Genomic DNA, 22,093 nt, shown 5'->3' with positions numbered 1-22,093 from the left:
GCTTGGATTGAGATTCAACCATCCTTAGAAGAGTCCTAGACCCGCCCCCGCCTCCAGTGCAGCGGCTTTGTGGCCAGATGAGGTTCTAAGCCGTCCTTACCCAGGAAACAGTCCACGTACCTGGTCTACTGCGGAGTGGCCAACTGCCCCAAGTCTTGGCCCCGTGGGGGGTGGGGGTGGGGCGGAGACCCTGGCTGCTCGACCTCCAAGACTCAAAAGATCCTCACTTGTTCCCACCCACATTCTTTGGCATGAACCTTCAAGTTTCCTGCATACCATATCCCCTGGCCGGAACGTCACAGAAGCCGCAGCATCACAGGCGCCAGAGCCCCCATCATCTTCAGCGACCCTCCACCGGGCTAGCCAAAGAGCGCACTGGAGGCGGAGGGGCAGCAACCACCAGCCCGCTCCCCGCCTCCCAGACAGAGCCTCCGACAGCATGGGGGTGACAGGTGCGAGCAGGCGGCCGAGTGGTGGGAGGTGCCAGCATGGCCGGGAGGAGGCGGAGAAAGGGAAAGCTAACTGGTGTTGGCCTGGGGAGTGGAAAGGAAAGCTGACCCCAGTCAAGCTCTCTGGGTGCCTTTGATTACTGCAGCAGCCCTCGCTGTGCAAAAATTGGGGCTGCATGAGTGCGGGGTCTTAATGAACTTTCCAACGGGATCGCATTCGCGGATGCACGCGTGCACGTTTGGCAGACTGGTGGGGTCTGGGGATTTAATGTCTTTGCAAAGACGGTCGCCGAATCCATCTGCGGGAGACACTGCTGAGGACCAGAGACCCAAAGCTAGTTAACCCAAAACACGCTTAGGGTCTGGGGGGAGGGGCCGGGGGCGGGGAGTCAGCCAGAAACGTGTTCAGATGGGCTGGCCTGGGGCTTCCGGAAGAGCAGTGAGGCCTTGCGTCATCACAGTGGAAAGCCAAGGGTGCGTGCGGTGCAGTGCGGTGCTTTGCGTAGTGTTTTAAAGATCGTGAGATTTAAGGTCCCTTCCAAGAAAAATGGGTGGTAACAAGCTCGAGAGCACAATGGTACAGTGACAACTCTCGTCCGTCTCTGTCCTCAGCCCTTAAATACAGTAGCTAATAGCTGAAACTTAGCATTTCCTTTCCAGCTTTATCCAAGCAATAACTATCCCTGACTCAAAAGTATTGACGAGCTTATTTGCTGATTAAAAAAAAAAAAAAAATCAAGGGTCCCTATGCAGGCATATCTCAGAGCAGCTGCAGGCCTTTTTGCAAAACAAAACCAAACAAAATCCCAAGCACTAGAGAGGCAGAGGCAGGTGAATCTCTAAGTTCAGGGCCAGCCTGAACTACAGAGCAAGTTCCAGGACAGCCAGAGCTACACAGAGAAACCCTGCCTCGAAAAATAAAAACAAATTTTAGATTAAAAACTAATCCAAATTTTAAAGTCAACCATTGTGAGTTTCTCCCTCTTATAAATTACTGGGGTTTCCATTTTTAAGGTATTTGTGGGGTCTGGAGAGATGGCTCAGCGGTTAAGAGCACTGACTGTTCTTCCAGAGGTCCTGAGTTCAATTCCCTGCAACCACATGGTGGCTCACAACCATCCGTAATGGGATCCTATGACTTCTTCTGGTGTGTCTGAAAACAGCTACAGTGTACTTACAAAAAAATAAATAAATCTTAGAAGAGGAAGAAGAAGAAGGAGAAGGAGAAGGAGGAGAAGAGGAGGAGGAAGAGAAGGAGGAGGAAGAGGAAAAGGAAGAGGAAGAAGGAGAAGAAGAAGAATTTGTGGGTCAGGAAGGTAGCAAGTTAAAACACTTCGTGTAAGTGTGAGGACCAGAGTTCTAACCACAGAACCCACATAAATATCAAGTGGGTGAGACAGATGGGCCTCCAACCTGTCTCTGAAGGTAGAGATAGGAGAGCCCCCAGAGCCTGGAATCATATCTATGAGCTCTGGATTTCACAGAGAGACCCTGCCTCTAGGAATAAGGAGGAAGTTAGAAGCAAGGATGACTCCTAAAGTCAACCTCCAGCTTCCAGATGCTCAGCACTCACATGCATACACACACACACACACACACACACACACACACACACACGTGCCCAAAAATGAAAAACGCACTTGTGAGTCAGCTGTTCCTGGTGTGAACCGCGTCCACACCAGCGGGATCTCCCCAGCTTCCATGAGCCTTTCCAAGCTACTGAGACCCTTCTTCTCAGGGAAGTTTTTTTCCTTTTTACTTCTCTAACTTTTGTTCTTTCTAGAGCTCCCTTCTAGATTTCATAGGTCCATCTCCCGGGTTGTGAAGATGGTTGTCAGTGTCTCACAAGCGTGAGAACCAGAGTTCAACACCCAGATTGGATCCATGTAAAACACACATGGCAGCGGAGCCTAGACCTCAATAGTAAGAAGGCAGACAGGAGGGTCCCCAAGACCTCTGGCTGGCCTGATTAGCCAGTGAGAAACCCTGCCTCAAAGGACAATGTTGAAAGCTCCCGAGGAAAGGCATGCAAGGGTGTCCTGCATGCCCATGCACACACATGCCAATTTATTCTGGAAAAGCACTATAGCTTGATATTTGGGCTCTGTTTTCTGGAAATACTTTCTTGCTTTCTAGAAAGAATACTGTTTCTTTCTTTCTTTACTTTCTCTTTCTTTCTTTCTTTCTTTCTTTGCCCAAAAGCCTTCTGCTGTGATTCTTCATAGCATCTTGGTTTTCTCTGTTTATTTCTTTCCATTTGGTTTGGTTTTGTCTTTTGATGTGATACATTTTAGCATTGTCCTTGAATCACTGAAAATGATTAGCTTCTCTTGGAAGGATCCTCCTGCCCTCCTGTTTCTCAAGTCACCTTTGCTGTTCTGGAATCAACTTCTCATCCGCAAATTGACAGTTTTGTCAAGTCCTTGGTGGCCTGCAGTTCCCCCTGTTCAAGAACAAAATCATTAAAGCAGCTCATTGGAATTCTCTCAACTGTAGGTCTTACTGCCTGGCCAGTGTCACTTAAGGGTGGTCAGACAGGAACCAGGCGCACCTCAGGAATGTCAGTATCACCTGATGCCTTGTTCAGGAAGGAGCACCCCCACCCCTGACCCCTGACCCCTGACTCCCCTCATACCTCAAATCTTCCAAGCTGCTCCCAGGACTTACCTGGACAGATGGGTTCAGCATCCTGTGTGACCTTTGACCTTTCTCAATTTCTGCCTCCACTCTATCAGACACTATATCCCTCCAGTCTTCTGCCTTCCATATTCTAGAAGCAGAAAGAACTCTCTGGTTTTCTGTTCTCCTTGCTTAGTTAATCATTACAAATCCATATTCAAATTCATTCCCCCCTCCCCCTTCCTTCTCCCCATTCTCTCTCCCCCCAACTCTGGATTAAACATGGGGATTCTCAAATTCTTGGCAGATGCTGTACCATTGAGTAATATCTCAACCCTCTCTTATCTCTAAGCTCCATTTCAAACACCTAGTCACAAGGAGGAAATGACGGTTAAGGGTTCCCTTCTACAGGCAGATTGGTATATTATCCTATTACCATTTGAAGGAAGCTGCTGATAAGTTAAAGTTGAATAGTCAATGCCTAAGGCAGTGGCTCTCAACTTTCCTAATGCTGTGATCCCCAATGAAAAAAATTACTGCCATTGCTACTTCATAACTAATTTTTGCTACTGTTAAGAACTGTAATGCAAGTGTCTGCATTTTTCAATGTTCTTAGGCAACCCCTGTGAATGAGTCATTTGACCCTTACAGAGGTCTGGACACACGGGTTCTCAAGTGAAATAAGTTTAGTTAAAGCAACTAAAATAACAGAACAGTCATAGCTATAATAAAACCCAGCAGAATCCTGCAAATAGTCTAGAGGAAGGCATAAAAAAGGAGCAAAGTGATACGTGGAAACAAATAACAGAACAATCCACTTAAACCCGAACGGCAGCCCTCTCCACTCCTTCTAAGGCAAGTGCTTAGCATGGACAAGAGCATTGTCCTGGACTCAGTCTCCAGCACCGTGCCCCACCACACAAAGCCACTGCAAACAGTAGAGATTGCCCAAGGAGACAGAAGAAGTGATGCCTAGGCTAGGAATAGATGGGCTGATGGGCTGCGCCGCGTGGCTGGCATACAAGGCTCTGAACTCAATACCAGAGGAAGAAATAATTAGGAAAAGCAACACTTGACTATATGCTGCCATTTTAAAATCCACTTTAAATATAAAAACACAAAGATTAAAAGTAAAAGATTGTGTTAACACTAAAAAGCTTAGATCTGAGTCCCAGTAAGCCAGGTTTGGTGGCACCCGCCTGTAATCTGGTAAGTTGAGACAGAAGGATCAGAAATATCCTTTCATAGTGATGAGAAGGCTACCTCATCAAGAGTTGGGGAAAGTAGTAGTACAGGGTTACCACCAACGCTGACAATCTGAGTTCAATCCCCGAGGCCCTCAGAGTAGAAGAAAAAAACTGACTCCCACAAATTGTGCTATGACCTCCATATGAGCATGCACACACACATACACATACACACACACACAGAGAGAGAGAGAGAGAGAGAAAGAGAGAGAGAGAGAACAAATAAATGTTATTTTTTTAATAATAAGAGGAAATAACTTTTTTAAAGTTGGGGGGGAAAGCCAGACATAGTTGTGTCTTATCTGTGAATAATCCCTATATTCAAACAACAGAGACAGGAGAATCACAAGTTTGAGGCCAGCTTGGGTGATGTAGTAACTTTGCAGTCTAGCCTAGGCTATATAGTAAGACCTTGTCTCAAGAAAGTATACTAATAGGGGCTGGGACTGTAGCACAAACGCTTAGATCTGAGTCCCAGGACCACCTAAGCCAGGCTGGACAGCACCTGCCTGTAATCCCAGCAAGCTGGTAAATAGAGGCAGAAGGATCACAAGTGTCAGGTCATCCTTAAGTATCAAAGCCAGCCACGGAAACATGAGACTCTGCCTCAAAATTAATTAAATGCAGCCAAAATAACTTATATCATATTATTTATTATCATATATTACTTACTTCACATCCTGACCACAGTTTCCGCTCTTTCTGCTACTCCCAGTCCTCCCTCCCCACTACCCCTCCCCTTCTACTCCTCCCTTTCTCTTCAGAAAAGGGGAACCCTCCCTCCCATGGAGATCAATCAGCCTTTACATCTCAGGTTGCATGAGACTAGGGGCATCTTCTCTTGAGTCTAGGCAAGGCAGCCCAGTAGAGGGGTAGGGTTCCTAAAGGCAGGCTAGAATATTGAGTTTTTGCCTGGGATATGTAAGGCTCCAAGTTCCATCCTTAGGGCCGCAAAACAAAAGAATGTATAACTATCCTAAAAGGACTGTGTTCCTAACACCAGAGCTTCAAAGAGCACGAAGAAAAACTAGTGTGATGGCCAAGTGTGACCTACATTCCCAGCACTTAGGGGCAGAGACAAGAGGCTCAGGAGTTCAAGGGCAGCCTAGGTCACATAGGGAGTTTGAACCCAGCTTGGGCTGCATTACATGCTGCCAGACAATCAGGAGAGGGCAGGAGGGAGGAGGGGCTAGAGAGATAGCCAAGCCGGTAAGGGCACTTGCAGCTCTTGTAGAACCAAATTTCACATCCCTGAACCTAGGTCAGACAGTTCATAACTTACAACTCCAAGGGACTCAGTGCGCCCTCTTCTGGCCTCCAGTGGTGTGTGCACTGACATGCATATAACCTGTACACAGCCACACAGGCATACACAAAATTAAAATAGAATTTAAAAATAAATATTTAAAGAGAGAAAGAAAATAAAAGTAGAGGTGACTCGCCAGGCAGTGGTGGCGCACACCTTTAATCCCAGCGCTTGAGAAGCAGAGGCAGGTGGATTTCTGAATTCGAGGCCAGCCTGGTCTACAGAATGAGTTCCAGGACAGCCAGGGCTACACAGAGAAACCCTGTCTCAAAAAAGGAAAAAAAAAATAGAGGTGACTCTGAGAGGGAAGAGGATAAATGTGTGATGGAGGTAAATATAATCAAAATACACTAGATACATGTATGACATTGTTAACATTTTACTTAAGAAAACTGATACAACTTCCAAGGAGAAATGGGGAGGTGGGGGATCTGCCATCATAGTTAAAGCATTCAGCACTCCTCTCAGGAATTGAAAGAACAAGTAGGCGCACAGTCCATCAGGACTTAGAGGAGCTAAGTGGCTCTCGCTGATAACTGACATTCGAAGAGCATTCCATCCCACAGCAGAATGCACACTCACTCCGGGAGTGGTACACGAACACCTTTAGTCCCAGCAGTCGGAGAGCAGAGGCAGGCAGATCTCTTTGGGTTTGAAGACACCCTGGTTGACCTAGGAAGTTCCAAGCCAGCCAAGGCTACAGAGTGAGAACCTATTTTATGCAATGACAACCAGAGGTTGGAAAGGTGGCTCAGCAGTTAAGAGTACACACTGATCTCTTGCAGAAGACCAGGGTTCGATTCTCAATACTTTGGGACACTCACGACTTTAAGTAACTCCAGTTCTAAGTGGATCTGATGCCTGGGGCTGGAGAGATAGCTCAGTCGTTGAGTGCACACTGCCCCTGCAGAGGACTCTGTTTCATTCCCAGCATCCACATCTGTTGTCTTACAACCGCTTAGATATAAACACAGCTCCAGGGATCACACACCCTATGACCTCCAAGTGCACCTGCAGACATACGGCACACACATGTAATTATTAAAATGATAATATTTTAAAGTCTTTTTAAAAATAATGATCAGGCATAGTGGTACATAACTTTAATTCTAATACTCAAGAGGCAGAGGCAGGCAGATCTTTATGAGTTTGAGGCCACCCTGATCTATATAGTGAGAACAGGCTGGGTCTACATGGTGAGATTGATGATGATGATGATGATGATAGTAATGGTGGTTGGTGGTGGTGGTTGGTGGTGGTGGTGGTGGTGGTGGTGGTGGTAATGATGATGATGATGATGATTGGAGGCTAGGTATAGTGATGAACACCTTTAATCCCAGCATTCAGCAGGCAGAGGAAAGAAAACTCTTGTGAATGCAAGGCTGTCCTGGTCTACATAGTTCCCATCCTAAAATGATGATGATGATGATGATGACGACGACGACTACTACTACTACAACAACAACAACGACAGTGGCGGAGATGATGACGATAACAATGACAATGATAAATATTTTTTTAAAAATCAACTGAGCAAAGTAGAAAAGGAAACTTCAACCTGGTAGACAGCATCTATGAAGAAAACTACCACCAGCATCGTAAAGATGGAGTGCTGGATGTTTCCAACAACACTGGAAGGAAGCAAGGCTGTGATCCTTCCCAGTGCAAGAGGGGAAGAAGTGAAAGATGGCAGACACGGAAGGAAGAAACAAAGTTGTCTTGATTCACACATTCTTTTCTATGTACAAATCCAGTGGGTTCTCCAAGCCAACGCTATCAGGACTGATGAGTTTTTAGCACACCTGCAGAATGTGAGTCGGTATTTCTAGAATATTAGCAACTGGACCCTGAAAAATCCCTCAAATATCACAGACTGAAGCTTGACTTTCTTACAAGTCAAGCACAGAAGCCCCAAGATGAGTTAACACCGGACTTTGTCGTCCAGACTCCAGAGCTGCTATGAGGCTTACAAAATTCTAACTTACCCTCTGCCCATTCCCAGTAGCAGCTCAGGGAAGGGTAGACGCTGTGTGATGACCAGAGATGTCCAGAAAAACTGCAAAGTGACCAAGGAAGCCTCTATGGTTGGGCGGAGCCAAAAAGTCCTGCTCAGGGTGGAATGGAGCTGGGGGGGGGCGGGGGGAGGAGGGGGAGGAGATGGATGAAGAAAGCCAGTAGAATATGTGGGTCAAGGAGGCAGAGCTGGCCTTCAAGTTCCTGTCCGTGGTTCTCTCAGAGCCTCAGCACACAGCTGACCTAAGATCCTAAGGCCAGGCAGTCCATCTCAGTACAGATGTGCCTGAATCCTCATTCTAGGACCAGCCATGCAAGGACCACCCCTTCCATCCTAGGAAGAAGCCACAGTGTGTTCTCATGCTGTTAATACAATCCTGGCAGCGATTCTCACCCAAAATAAGGTTAACACTTCCTGCTCTTCCCTAGGCTCCTGGGAACCCACTTAGCATAATGCATGGAAGCTGTGATCCCTCACAATCAGTGATTATGGCTCCCTGAGGAGGAGAGTGAGACAGCCTGGTACCCACCTCTAGTGGGCAAAGGGTAGCTTCTGTATTAGATGATTAAAAAAAAAGCTTCCAGGCTATCTATCTCCTGGCTGCAGGATGCCCCCAGGGAATCAACCTCCTAGGACTTCAGCACCCAGCGGTGAGACGCTGGCACATCCTCAGATCAAATACCTGGAGTGTAGGCCTTGGTCTGGGTCAGAGATGGGCGACCAAAGAGAGCTCGGGAAGCAGCAAAAATGGCAAAAAGTGAGGTGCGGTGGGCTCCTGCAGAGGATGGCAGAGCAGACGACGGAGGTAACTCTTAAGCCTGCATTCAAGTCCTTGACTTAGCAGCCACCAGCTACGGAAAGCCTGGGCAGTGAGCCCCTTCTAAGGCTAATGTGGAGAGCCGTGGGCATTAAAAGGTCCAAGAACTGGGACAAGGCCAGATGACAAATGGAGGATAGCAGACATGGAGGACAGGACTGGTGACCCTGGCAAGGGGGTGACGAGGGCAAAGGGTAAGATGAGAGAGACGATGATGGATGGGCTGGAGGCGGGGAGGGGGGGGGACGGAAGAAACTGGCACCAGCTCAGGGGTGCTCTGCACACTGAGGCTCCCTGCCCCTTTCCTTCCCCCCCACCAGGTATCAGTGCCTTTCCCTGCTGCAGCAAGGATTCAGTGGACATTGTGGAAAGAAAGTAAGGACTGGGACTGGCCCCACCAGCACAAGGCCCTTCCCCCAACATCAAAGAGTCTCACCCAAGTAGGGACTCCCCCTCTCTAGCTCCTTTCCAGTAGCTCAGGGCCAGTGTCCAGGCAAAAGGCTGGGGTTGCCTACAATCCCTGCAATCTCTGCCTTTGGCCTCCAACCTTGGTGGAGGGCTATGGTGGAGCACACAGGGTGACGGCTGCCTTGCGGAGGGCAGAGAGCTGTTCAAGGTAGGGAAGGCGGGTGCCTGAGGAGCAACCGGGAATAGGGAATGAGAAGGAAAGGGGCCTACATTTTCCTCCAGTATCCACGGCTTCTCAAATTCTACCCACTGGGAGTGGGCAGGTGAGAAGGGGGCCTCTCTCTGGGCTTTCCCTGTATAGGGAGCCATTTTCTAGGCCTCGTGGCTCTGAACAAAGATTCCCAGACCCGTCCTCCAACCGAATGGAGATAAAGAGTGGTTTGGTAAGCTCTCCAGAAACTTCTGCCGCTCAGAGAATCTTAATACCACCAGCTTAGGTGTCAAGGGCTCAGTGTACGAGCATGCAGGCCTAGTCAGATGTCGGGCACCCTTGAGAAAATCCAAATATGCCAGCACTGTGATCCTAGAGTTCAGAGGTGGAAGCAGGAAGTGGGTGGGGTTCACTGGCCCCAGCCACTCTAGCAAATCAGTGAGCTCCACCATCAGAGAGCGATCCTGTCTTGAAAAACGAGGTAGCAAATAACTAAGGTGGACTTAGGTCAGCCTCTGGCCTCCACAACATTTATATTTGTATATGTGCACACACACACACACACACACACACACACACACACACACACACGACATTCCAGAGTTCTTAAAGGAACAGAGACGGTGGGGAATAGAGATTGGGTCTTCTTCCCAGCTTCTGTACAAGGCCCGAGCTTTGAGGGCCCTAGAGATCCCTACTCTCAACAACCCTTCCCGTGGATCTCTGTCACCCATTTTGATTCCTTCTGCCTCAGGAGTGACAACCATCACCACCAGCAGCAGCAGCACCACACCCATGAAGAAAAAGAGGATGAAGAAACAGAGGTGAGACCGTCAGGCTTTAGGCAGAGGCAGCAAGCAAGAGGGCGGCGTCTTTATGCTTGGCAACAGGAGGACTATATATAGTACCAGGCCACACACCCAGCTTCACTACCTGCCTGCACTCCCTTGCCTGCCTCAGGCAGGTCTCCAGGAAGCAGCAAGTGGAGATTAAGGGGTGGGTAGTGTGTCACACGGAGAGCAGGGGGGAGCTTGGTGTCAGGGGAGCCCTTCTGGGAGGGATGTCCAGTTCCTGATGCCTTAGCTTTCAGTTGAAACCTTTCAGCTGGAAACAGAGTTACCAAGGACGGAGCCACCCAGAGTGGACCCAGACCCAGGCCCAGTACCACAGCTGGAGGACATGGAGCCAGAGTTACCCTCTAAACCCACACCTGAGACTGAAGGGGACAGCTACACTGAGAGCCCGGAGCAGCAGAACTACAGGATCGATTCCCTCAAGCCCTATGAAGAAGAGCTGACAAGCACAAACAACTTCAGGCCCTGGGGCTTCGATGTGAACTCCACCAACAAGGAGGAAGAGGAGGAGCAGGTGGGCGGCCAGTTCCGCTCCATCCCCGTGCAGACCTCCAAGCATCTTTTCTGGTCAAACAAGCTCATCCAGGCGTCTGAGCACAGCCTACAGAAAGCCTTAGAAAAACATCCCAAGGGCCCCCAGGAAAAGAAGTCTATCTCCATCCCCCAGGTGTACACAGAATGTACCCAGCTGCCATCCAGCCCCCCGGCGTCTCACCCCGCCTCGCCCCCAGCCCTTGGCCTGGCAGATCTGATCAACTTCGCCTCATCCCTGGCTGTAGCCTCCTCCAGCAACATGGCCTTGCCTAACTTGGAGACCATGGTCAAAGGAACAGCTGAGAAGTCCCAGAATACCTCTTTAGACCTCTGCCAGCCTGTCCAGTCCATCAAGTTTGCCCAGGCTACCCAGATCACTCAGATATCCTCAGAGAAACAAGACCAGTGCTCCAAAGACATAGCTCACAAATCTTGGACTCGGGAAACCAGGAATGTAGCTTGCTCTTACCTAGATATTAACCAGGCAGGGCTCAAGACAGCTACCATCCAAGGGGAAGTGAAGTTAGTCCAGGCACCAGCGACATCCCCTCAGCTTCAGGAAGCCAAAGAAGAGTGAGTGGTGGTGCCCTGCAGCCCTTCCACAGGGGCCTCACTAGCATGTGGGGGTGGGCTCAGTTCTCACATAGACAGGTGAGGTGGCAAACAGTGGAATGCAGGGGCAGGGGCTGGGCAGGGGCTGAGCAGGGGACCCGGAAAAGCTAGCTTAGTTGAGGGCCCAAGGCTCAATGACCTCACAAAGACCGCTACAAGCAAGATTCCAGTGACCTGGGATGCAGTAGAAAAGCCAGGGCCAGAGGAGGCCTGGGGACCATGGAGGGTAAGCTCCCCAGGGCTAGAAGAGAAACCTGGGTTCAGAATGGGCAGGGCCACGCCGTATCGAGAAGCAGGCATGTTTCGAGGTTGTCTGCCTCCTGAGAGCATGATGGGTCACGTTCCTAGGTCACGGGACACTTATGTGAAGGAGCATGAGGGTCATGGGCTTCAGGGCCCTTGGGCTCTGACGATATGTAGACAGGACAGACCACAGACCGCCAGCTGCCCCGCAGGGGGAGACCCGAGTCCCCTGATGCCCTAGTGACACTGTCTCTTTTGTGTTGCAGCTCAGTGCCGGGAACCAACAAAGGGAATCCATTATTGCTGAAAATCCATTTTAAGCTGTCATCCCCCTCAGTCCCAGAGAAATGACTAGACAAAGCATTAAAGCCTCCAGTGCTGGCTGGTGAAGAGTTTTTTTAAGGTGCTGGTCCCTGGGCGTAGCTAGGCCGATGCTTTACTAAGCTTCCAGTGCTGGCCCTGGTGAAGGGTTTTGTAAGATGCCCGTCCCTGGGCATAGTTAGGCCAATGTTTTACTACAGAGCTGGTATCCTCAGCCCTTGTCATTTTAACAGAGTGATTATGAAGCCCAGATGGGCCTCAAACCCTTGATCTGCCTGCTTCAGCCTCCTGAGTGCTGACGTTGCAAGTATGCAACGTGTAACACCCTGCTTGGGCTCTGGTTCAGGTTTTGGGGGATCAATGCCTCCTAACCACTGAGCACACCTGGATGTTATATTCTGGAAGCAGTTTTTTAGGGGTGACACCATTTTTTTTTAAGTTTCTCTGAGAGTTCTGGCATCATTCCTGGCCACCTGGCCAGGACTCCCTGGAATGGGTCTCTCCCACCTACCAGACCACTAGACCACCTTACCACCTTGAAAGACTCCATATGAGCCTTGAGGAAGCCTCAGAGTTCCATCCCGAGCTTAAGTCTCTTAGGCCTAAAGCCAGGAACATCCGGGTATCATGTGAGGATGTGGGCCTCCCTGCAGGTGGGGTGGAGCAGATGAGAAAGCAAACCCAACGGACAGTCTTCCTGTAGCCAGTGAGGAGCCTGGCAAAGATGCTGTCTGAATGCTTGAAGGAGGGAAAAGGGAGGCTGATGGAATGATCTCTCAGGAGGCCAGAGCCTCAAGCCAAAATGTAGGGAGACTCCATGTACCTGGTACCCAACGACCAAGAGGGCACCAGCCTGGCACTCACATAATACACCATGCCCATAGACAGGAAACAATCCACAAGTGCAGGGCACATGCACACCCAGGACCAACCATGGGGGTAAAATATTCACACAGAGGCAAACCTCCACTTTGTCTGGGGTCAGGCTTAGAAGGCCCAGAAGAGAGGCAATACGATCAAAAGAGAGACCTTCTGTTTTTGGCAAAGGTCAGTAGACTGTGAAGGAGGGAAGGGAATTTGTGTCTAGAGAAAGGGAAGAAGCCAGCCTCCATAGTCAACTGTGTGTATGAGAGAGAGGTGGGGGTAAGGGACATCTAGCTCTGTACAGCACAAGCTAGCTTCACACTGGTGGCACTGGTGGCAGTCTCTCTACCTTGGTCTCCTGAGTGCTGAGATTACAGACACAACATCACAGCTGGTTTGGTTTAGTTTAGTTTGGTTTGGTAAGAGTTTATGTTGCCCTAGCTGGACTAGCTCACGTTCAGGATGATCCTCCTGCCTCTGCCTTCTGAGTGGCAGATTCCAGGTGTAGGCTTACACTGCTGTATCAGCTTTGTTGTAGAGACAGAGTCTCACTATGCAGCCCTTGACAGCCTCTTGCCTTTGCCTACTGAGTGCATGCGCCACCAACGGCTTCTTCTTTTCTAAAGAATTATTTTATGTATGTGAGTACACTGTAGCTGTCTTCAGATACACCAGAAGAGAGCATTGGATCCCATTGCAGATGGTTGTGAGCTACCATGTGGTTGGTGGGAATTGAACTCAGGACCTCTGGAAGAGCAGCCAGTGCTCTTAACCATTGAGCCATCTCTTTTCTTTTCTCTTCTCTTCTTTTCTTCTCTTTTCTCTTCTTTTCTTTTCTTTTGAAATTGGGTACAGCTGTGTAACACAGCCTGGCCTTGAACTCTCAAAACTCTTGTCTTAGTCTGCAGAGTGTTAGAAGCATGCCACCATGGGCAGCCCTGGCCAGGGTCACCAGCTCCATGCCCAGGGAAAAGCCCATCAAGATCCCAGGAGAAGGCTGAGGAAGAGAACACTGAGGGATTAGGAAGCAGAAAAGCAGGCCTGTGGGGGAAGGGTGGGAGTCTAGAAAGGGAAAAAAGAAAAGATGCTGAAGTGGGTGTCTGGCTAAAGAGAGTCATTCAGCTCTTAGGACTCATCTTTTCAGAGTTTATTCTTTTGGTGGGATTTTTTAAAAAATCTATTTTTAACCAGAGTTGTTGGGCCCCCACACTCAGGACGTGGAGGCAGAAGAATCAGAAGCTAAAAGACATCCTGGACTGCCTAGCAAGTTCCAGACAAGCCAGGCATATATCATATGCAATTTCATATATCATAGGCAATTTCAGTTAAATAGCAAGTTCAGGGGTAGCCTGGGCTATGCTACATAAGATCCTGTCTCAAAAAAAAAAAAAAAAAGAAAGGAAATTGATTGTTGAAAGTGGCTTTGGAGCCTAGCGATGGTGGCACACACCTTCAATCCCAGCACTTGGGAGGCAGAAGCAGGCAGATTTCTGAATTCGAGGCCAGCCTGTTTGTTCTACAGAGTGAGTTCCAGGACATCCAGGGCTATACAGAGAAACCTTGTTTTCAAACAAACAAAAAGGAAGTGGCTTTGGGTGCACTAAACAAGTGCAGACACAGACAGTTCCTGTGTATTCCTTTCTGCCCCACTCCCTACAGGGACATCCCACAGGGACATCCTGAAACAGAGACACATGGTTACACACACCCACACAGGCACGCCACCATTACCCAAAACCCATGGTGACACTAGAGTTCGTTCCCTCTCGGTGTATGACAAATGTGGGGCGTGTGTCTCATTGTAGTATCATACAAAATAGTCTGCCCACCCTAAATACCCTCTGTGCACCCACTCATTCCTTCCTCCCCTCAGCTCCTGGTGCCCACAGATCTTTTCCTGGATGAACTGGAATTGAACTTTATGCAGCTTTCTCAAGCAGGTTTCTTTCCCTTAGTGTGTGACCTCCCTCCATGCCTTTCCACGGCTTGCCAGCTCATTCCCTTGTAGTGTTGATAAGATTCCATTATCTAGACAGACTGGTTCGGTTTTCCATCCACCTATCAAAAGGTATCTTGGTTGAGTCCACGTTTGGGCACTTATAAAGTTGTGAGTATCGTGTGGATTTTGTGTGGACTTGGACTTGTTTTAACATGGTCTGGATAAAATGCCAAGGACCATGGCCACTGCTTTATATCCATTGTTTCAGCCACTAAAGGCTGAGCTCACAACCAAGACATCAAGATGTGTTTGTGAGGCACAGCTGGAGTTCCAGAGCCACTCACCCCTTTGCAGACTGGGCATGCTGCTCCTTCTCTTCATCAGGATTTGGTGGTGTTGGTGATTTAAATCCCAACATTCTCAGGGACCCGTAGAAGTGTCTCACTTTCCCCCTCCGTTCGCTAATGATTCGTGATGCTGGAGATGTCATAGTCTTGCAGGTGGATGTCATCTCGCATCTTTTGCCCACTTTAATTGGGTGACTCATGTTCTCACTGTTGTGTTTTAAGGTCGTTTGTCCATTTTGTATAACAGTCCTTTTCAGATGAGCGCCTCCAAGTCTATTATTGTCTTCTAACTTTCTTTACATTGTTGGAAGACTCAAAGCTTTGGGGGCTTTTTGCTTGCTTCTTTTGAGACAAGATCTCTCTATGTAGCACTGGCTGCCCTGGAACTTGCAAAGTATACTATGCTGGCCTGGAACTCACTGAGATCGGACTCTCTCTTCCTCCAGAGTGCTGAGATTAAAGGTGTGAGCCATCATACCCAGGCAGAGTTCATTTAAATACTTCATTGTATTTAGCTTGTGTGTGGTAACGTACCATTCTTTTTATATACTTTTGGGTTCTACATGCTAATGATTTTTTTGTTTATTTTTTGGGTTGTTTTGTTTTGTTTTGTTGGTTTTTTGAGACAGGGTTTCTCTGTGTAGCCCTGGCTGTCCTGGAACTCATTCTGTAGACCAGGCTGGCCTTGAACTCAGAAATCCACCTGCCTCTGCCTCCCAAGTGCTGGACTTGGGATTAAAGGTGTGCGCCACCACTGCCCGGCCTTGCTAACGTTTTGTCTAAGGTTTTTCTCATCTGTGCTGGAGAGATGTCTCAGTGGTTAGCACTTACTTCTCTCCCAGAGGACCAGAGTTCAGTTCCCAGCGGCCACATTGGACAGTTCACAACCACCTGTATCTCTAGCTCCAGGAGATCAGATGCCCTCTTCTGGTCTCCAAAAGTACTTGCACTAATTTGTGTACACACACACACACACACACACACACACACACACACACACGGAAAGCCTTTAAGGCAATTTTTTGAAATGGGGTTTCTCTATGTACTCCTGCTGGTCTGGAAAACTTAGTGATCTGCCTATGTCTCCCAAATATTGGGATTAAAATCATGTGTCATGCCAGATAGTGGTGGTGCATGCCTTTAATCCCAGCACTCAGGAGGCAGAGGCAGGCAGATTTCTCTGAGTTTGAGGCCAGCCTGGTCTACAGAGCAAGTTACAGGACAGCCAGGGCTACACAGACAAACCCTGTGTCTTGAAAAAAACAAAAACCAAAGGAAAAAACAAAAAACAAAAATAAACAAACAAAACCGCATGTGTTATCACATCTGGCCAAAATAATTTTTTTAAAGATTTATTTTATTTTGCTGGGCGGTGGTGGCGCACGCCTTTAATCCCAGCACTTGGGAGGCAGAGGCAGGCGGATTTCTGAGTTCGAGGCCAGCCTGGTCTACAGAGTGAGTTCCAGGACAGCCAGGGCTATACAAAGAAACCCTGTCTCGAAAAACCAAAATAAATAAATAAATAAATAAATAAATAAATAAATAAATAAAGATTTATTTTATGTGTATGAGTACACTGTAGCTGTACAGATGGCCGTGAGCTATCATGTGTGTGGCTGCTGGGAATTGAACTCAGGACCTCTGCCGGCCCAACTCGCTCCAGCTAGGCTCGCTCCAGTGTAATTTACTGTAGCTGTCTTCAGACACACCAGAAGAGGGCGTCAGATCTCATTACAGGTAGTTGTGAGCCACCATGTGGTTGTTGGGATCCAAACTCAGGAGCTTCGGAAGAGCAGTCAGAGCTCCTACGCCCTGAGCTATCTCACCAGCCCAATAATTTTTAAAAACAAGATTAACAAGATTTTTGTATGTGTGTTCTTAAAAAATACATAATTTTCTGGGATAGTCTTTCTCTCTTTGGGGTACAGAGTAATGGCCTCACAGGGAATGAAGGTATTTATTATAGAGAAGTGATAGTTCTTCAATAGAAGTTTGATTTAAAAATCACCTGTGACTGTATACGGGCCTCTCTCTACGTCAGAAGGTTGTTAATTATTGGTTTGACTTCTTTCGCAGATATAGGTCTGTTCAGACTGCTTCTTCATGTAAGTTTTGGCAGCATCTGTTTTTCTAGAAAGCGGTCTACTGCATTAGGGCTACCATACTTAGAGGCATAGTCATTTGATATTCCTTTATTATGCTTTTACTGTCCGTGAGCTCTAGCCATGTTCCTTTCATAATGCTACAATCTTCCCGTCCCACCTATTTTTAGTTTTGTGCTGCTGTGTGCACACATATTCAAGCACACATACCACGGCATGTGCATGGATGTCAGGACAGTTGAAGGTGTCAGTTCTCTTTTCCCATGTGGGTCCAAGGGAACCTTTGAACATGGGTCATCAATGTGTCAGCAAGCACCTCTACTAACTGAGCCGTCTCACCAGCCCTAGCCACTCCATTGCTCTTTCAAAGAACAAGATTTGGGCGTTTACAGTTCTTGCTATTGATATCCTGCTTTCCAATCTTAATTTCTGCTCATTTTTACTATCTTAATTCTACTTACTTGAGATGTAATTTGCGCTTCCTTTTCTAGTTTCTTGGACTAGAAATTCTTCAGATACCTCCTTTTTTTTTTAAAGATTTTATTTATTATTATACATAAGTACACTGTAGCTGTCTTCAGACGCACCAGAAGAGCGCGTCAGATCTCATCATGGATGGTTGTGAGCCACCGTGTGGTTGCTGGAATTTGAACTCAGGACCTTCGGAAGAGCAGTCTCTGCTCTTACCCGCTGAGCCATCTCACCAGCCCAGATACCTCCTTTTCTAAAACATGCGTCTCCTGCTACAAATGTCTTGGTAGAGCAGTGCTTGTTACGTCTTACAGTCAGGCAATTTCCAATACGCTATATTTTTACTTTTGTTTAGTTGGAGGTTTTTGCATTTGATACATGCTTTGTTTGTTTGTTTTGAGACAAGTTGTCATACAGCCCACACTTGTTTTAAACTCACTATACAGTTGAGGATGACCTTGAACAACTGATCCTTCCAAGTGCTTAAATGAATTATTGACATACACCACCATGCCTGGCACTGTCTCGTTTTAATGATACACTTTCCTCCACTTCCTCTTCCTCCCTTTCCTCCTCCTCCTCCTCCTCCCCTTTCTCCTCTTCCTTCTCTTCCTCTTCCACCTCCCCCTCCTGACAAGGTCTTATGTATGTAGCTCAGGATAGCCTTAAACTTAGAATCCTCTCACCCTAGCCTCTAGAGTTCTGGAATTATGGATGTACATCACCATACCTCACACCACATGTTGTTTAGAAGAGTGTTATTTAATAAGAAAAATCTTATTTAATCTTCCAGCTCTCTCTGTTACAGTCTTCCAGTCTCATTCACTCATTATCTGAGAGTAGACACTGCATGGTTTGTACTGCTTCCAAGTATTGAGGTTTCACAGAACGTATTATAATGTGGTCAGTGGGTTTATATTGGACAGGACCCCGTGTCCCACATCCCTGGCTTTGGGATTCTGTGGCTTGCTTTTCCTCGTGGGCCTCTGCCATCCTGACTCAGCATCCAGAGAGTAATCACAAATTCAGATGCCTGAAGGGAGTTAGAGACTTGGGAAGAAGAAAGCAGCAGGTGCCTGTCCCTGGCAGGACGCCCAGCAGCCTCTGAGGGAGGGCTTGCAGCCAAAAGACAAGTCCCAGCAGTGAGGCAGCCTGGGGGCAGCCTCAGAGCCTGGGACTCTGCCTTTCAGGCAGCAGAGGCCAGAAGACCAAGAGACTCCCATCCACACTGAGAAGGTACAGAACGCTGGGCGGGAGGAGGGTCCTTTTTGTCACCTACTTGGGGCTTCATAATCTGTACCTGCTACAGAAGCCCCTCCCTTCCTGTAGGGCTGTGGATCAGCCTGACCCTGAGGATCCTGGGAGGAGGAGGTGGACCTGCTTACCTACAGTTCTTGTCCCCTAGGCTCCCTGGAGTCTATGCCCTTCAGTTGACCAGATTGTCTTGCTTTCTCCCTGCCTCTAAGGCCTCCACAGAAACCTCGAAATAACCTCTCACGAGATGCATTCGAGGAGCAGGCTGGCAGGGTGCAAAAGGGGCGGATGCAGCCGCAGATGGGTCAGCCGTCCCAGTCAGAGGTAGGAGCAGCCACGACCATTAAAGAGGAGACCTTTCTGAAGTCAAGAGGTTTCAAGAATCCTTCCGAAGCTCCCCATTCATATTGGTCAGGGCCAGATGACAGGTCTCAAAGGTGAGAGCAGGAACCAGAGGAGGTCAGGTCTAGGGTGTGCTGGTTTGGTGGCAAGGCCTGCCTGGCCCTGGAATATCTTTACAACAGGTATTACATGTCCAACTTCTTTCTCCGGAGCAGCTCCACCGATGAAAGCTTGCTACCCCTGACACCCCGGCAGCTGGCAGGTAAGGAGGCGAGGAGGAGCAGGGAGAAAAATAGGAGGATGCTCGGGGCAGAATTAGTTACCTGCCCTGAGGTTCACACATTTGTGATCCTTGCCACCTTCCCTCTATGCCAATCTGTCTTGCTGACTGGCCCTCTCTCCATCCTCAGCCTTCCAGGATATCTTCAAACTGTTCAGTTGCAGCCCAACAGGTACTGTGGACATGCATAGCATGAAAGTTGCCCTGCGCAACACGGGAATCCAGCTGGGCCCACAGGAGATGTGCGAGGCTCTTCGGCTGGCCGACTTAGATGGTAGGTGCCCCATCTCTGCCTTCTTGTGTTCTCCCATCTCCAGGTGGTCTCCTAATGAATGCTACCCCTATCTACAAAATTCTTGGTCGGGTTCTGTTTTTTAAAGTTCCCTCTTCCAGGAAGCCCGTCTAGACCAGCACCCCAATCTCTGGGCCTTCGTACTGAGTCATTTCTCATCCCCCCCTCAGGGCAAGAGCTGTTTCCCTCCACACTCACACTAGAACCCTTTGACTTCTACAAAAGGCTGTTAATAAGTGATCTTAGTACCTTATTGGGGGGAAAAAGTCTATTTTAAAGAGATGAATGGTTTAGGGGAGGATTATGATGATGGCGAAAATCCCGAGTAATTCTCAATGTGTATTTAAGCCCCTAAGGTATCTACGAAGCAAACTTTACAAATAGGATAAGTACCCACGCCTCTCCTTGTCTTCCCAGGTGATGGAATTGTAAGCTTCAAGGATTTCCTGGGTGTCCTCACTGACAATCACCGTCTGGCCCAGTGCATGGGTGAGGAGTTAAGCTGATGGGCAGAGGGGAAATCTTGAATGAGGACAACCATCTTCACCTCTGGCCTGTGTTTGCTATACTCAGGCCAAATGAAGGGCAATCGGGTCGGCGAGCCGCCAGACCTGCACACCCTGTTCCTCGAGGTGCTATTCAAACTACTGAGTCAAGGTTTTGTGCCCGCCAAATCAAGGCAGGAGGTGACAAGGTGGGCATAGCCATCCTCCGGCTCCCAGATCTGAGATTCAGAGAACAGAACTTGGGGCGGGAGGGTTGGGGACAGCGGGGAGGTCCCTGCCTCCAGAGAATGCCCTGACCTCCGGGTCCACTTCCTGAACCCCAGACCATCCAATAGCCAAAGAAAGACAAGTAGCCTCCGGTCCTGCTTGGGTTTCCCCACCTGTAAGATGGAGGAGAGCGAGGAAGCAATGTCTGAGGCCGCTGTCCCATTTTTCTCCCCCAAGCTACTATTTCAAGAAGCAGCGGGCCCTGCGGCTGAGCTTGTGCGCTCGGAACCGGGCGCGCGGCCAGGGCCGACCTGCGCGTGCGTACACGGGCCTCACCTTCTTCTGCCAAGCTGCGCGCCTCAATGGCCTCTCCAGCTCTCAGCTGGCGCGCTCCCTGCACACACTGTGCAAAGCAGGTGCGCCCCTAGCCTGTCCACAGGCTGGGGCTGGGGGGTGGGGTCCCGGGAACGGGGCGAGACCCCGGGGGGAGGGGGATGCTCCAGGTTATCCGTAGCCCAGGCCACCGCCACCTTCTGCTCCCGCTGGGCCCCTCCCAGTACTGTCCCCGCCTCTTCCTCTTCTGGGATCCTGCCCCAGGTGGGCGCAGCCCCTACACTCAGATTCCCAACCTCGCTGGGCGCCCGAGGACAGAACGCAAGGCTCGAGTTCCAGAGTCCGACGTCCGCCTCCCCAAGCCCCAACAGCCAGGCCGCCCCAAGCTCCCTCCCAACCTTGGGCCACTCTGCAAAGGTGAGAATCCGCAGATACTCTTAAGGACAGGGCAGATGGGGCGGAGGCGGAACAGCAGATGGGACATGATTGGCAGGCAGCAGAGGCTGGGGTTAAAGTGGGACCTGAGCCAAAAGAAATGGGGCGTGCAGGAGCAGCAGGAGGTACATCCAGGTATTGCTGATGGCGCACCGCGTCCCTAACGAATAGCCCCCCTCGATCTTCCGCAGGTCCCCTCCGCCCTCCCGCCGGGCTAATAAGCCAGCCGCTGGAGCAAATGCGCCCCTCGAAGCTAGTTTCTTCCCCGCCAACTCTAGTGCAGAAGCACCCCTCCTCCCCTTCGCCAGCCTGTTTCCAGAGATGTGCTATGAAGAGCTTGTACAAGTAAACCGTTTGCTGAGCGAAACTGGCTACGCCTGGTGGGATCAGGCACCGAGCCGACGCGCATCTTTTGCAAACATCTTTATTAATCTTGTATAAAAATAAGGTCCATGGAGAGTCCTCCGAGCTAGGGCGGCAGCGAGGTGCACTTTATAAGTTACAGGCCAGGCTCCCGCTCAGGCTAAGTATGGCTATTGGAGGGAGAGGGTGCTACGACCAGCTTTTTTGGGAGGGTGGGGGGAGTCTTCAAGGCTAGTAGTCGGCAGGAGGAGCGGATGCCCGACCCAGCCGAGCTAAGGACCACCTTTGAGCTCCAGCCTGCATACGACCCTATAGAATCCACCAGCAGAAACAGTGGCTACAGCGAGAGGTCAGCAGTGACCGGCAGTGGGGGTCCAGGGGGGCGCCGGCGAGCACTTCGACGTCCTGTGTCTGCACGGATGTACGGCTGGTTCCGAAGATCTGGCAGGCAAAGGAGACACATTGGCCCAGGCTTAGGGACAGGCTTAGGCTCGTCTTGATTTTGTACACGTGGAAGGGGACACTGATTTACCACAGCCAGAAACACCACCCTCTAAAACATCCCAGCCATGCAGTGGCCCAGGATGGGGAGGCATGTCTGCCCCCCTTGCCCCAAACTCCCAGAGTTTTGCCAGCACTGGAATCACAGGCCAGGCTGTCTAGGTACCTGGGAGCTAGAGGGTCATCTCCTCTCCCAGGCTCGCCTCACAGAGGAGCCGGGAT

General features: G+C 49.4%; 3 protein-coding genes and 1 long non-coding RNA gene across 10 annotated transcripts in view; 2 read left to right on the top strand and 2 right to left on the bottom strand.

The window, feature by feature from the left end:
- The first annotated feature begins 320 nt into the window (after positions 1-320).
- Spata32 (spermatogenesis associated 32) lies at positions 321-11,701 on the top strand. 3 transcript variants are annotated; one of them, XM_031354971.1, is made up of 6 exons: positions 364-452; positions 8,480-8,646; positions 8,773-8,827; positions 9,826-9,895; positions 10,176-11,032; positions 11,581-11,701. In XM_031354971.1, the coding sequence occupies exons 2-6, from the start codon at positions 8,598-8,600 to the stop codon at positions 11,663-11,665; spliced, it is 1,116 nt and encodes a 371-aa protein (XP_031210831.1). In that variant the 5' UTR covers positions 364-452; positions 8,480-8,597; the 3' UTR covers positions 11,666-11,701. The 3 variants fall into 3 exon arrangements, 2 of the variants coding, with proteins under 2 accessions (XP_031210832.1, XP_031210831.1); XM_031354972.1 differs by lacking the exon at positions 8,480-8,646 and having other exon boundaries at positions 321-452; XR_004113781.1 differs by lacking the exon at positions 364-452 and having other exon boundaries at positions 10,176-11,110; positions 11,581-11,685.
- On the top strand, positions 1,653-21,475 carry LOC116079162 (spermatogenesis-associated protein 21-like). Of its 2 annotated transcripts, none has more exons than XM_031354969.1 (10): positions 1,653-1,787; positions 18,549-18,594; positions 18,825-19,049; positions 19,137-19,216; positions 19,365-19,508; positions 19,944-20,015; positions 20,100-20,220; positions 20,477-20,655; positions 20,797-20,989; positions 21,199-21,475. In XM_031354969.1, exons 3-10 carry the CDS (start codon positions 18,901-18,903, stop codon positions 21,446-21,448), a joined length of 1,188 nt encoding a protein of 395 aa, XP_031210829.1. In that variant the 5' UTR covers positions 1,653-1,787; positions 18,549-18,594; positions 18,825-18,900; the 3' UTR covers positions 21,449-21,475. The 2 variants fall into 2 exon arrangements, with proteins under 2 accessions (XP_031210829.1, XP_031210830.1); XM_031354970.1 differs by lacking the exon at positions 1,653-1,787 and adding an exon at positions 11,068-11,297 and having other exon boundaries at positions 19,170-19,216; positions 20,837-20,989; positions 21,199-21,411.
- LOC116079164 lies at positions 2,465-11,202 on the bottom strand. The gene is made up of 3 exons (XR_004113782.1): positions 10,929-11,202; positions 3,117-3,219; positions 2,465-2,892 (listed from the first exon to the last, which is right to left on the bottom strand). It is a non-coding gene; the product is annotated as an uncharacterized LOC116079164 (long non-coding RNA).
- Fmnl1 (formin like 1) overlaps positions 21,416-22,093 on the bottom strand; it is a 27,898-nt gene continuing 27,220 nt past the window's right edge. For 3 of the 4 annotated variants that reach the window (XM_031354963.1, XM_031354961.1, XM_031354964.1), the window contains one exon: positions 21,416-21,811. In XM_031354963.1, coding sequence (XP_031210823.1) covers positions 21,708-21,811 — 104 coding nt within the window. In that variant the 3' untranslated portion in view covers positions 21,416-21,707. The remainder of the gene's footprint in view (positions 21,812-22,093) is intronic. The other variant, XM_031354962.1, reaches the window with a different exon arrangement.

This window comes from Mastomys coucha, unplaced genomic scaffold (assembly GCF_008632895.1).
Source record: "Mastomys coucha isolate ucsf_1 unplaced genomic scaffold, UCSF_Mcou_1 pScaffold5, whole genome shotgun sequence".
Lineage (NCBI taxonomy): Eukaryota > Metazoa > Chordata > Mammalia > Rodentia > Muridae > Mastomys > Mastomys coucha.
Note: the sequence above shows the minus strand (reverse complement) of the source record. Positions and strands in the feature narration are given on the sequence as shown.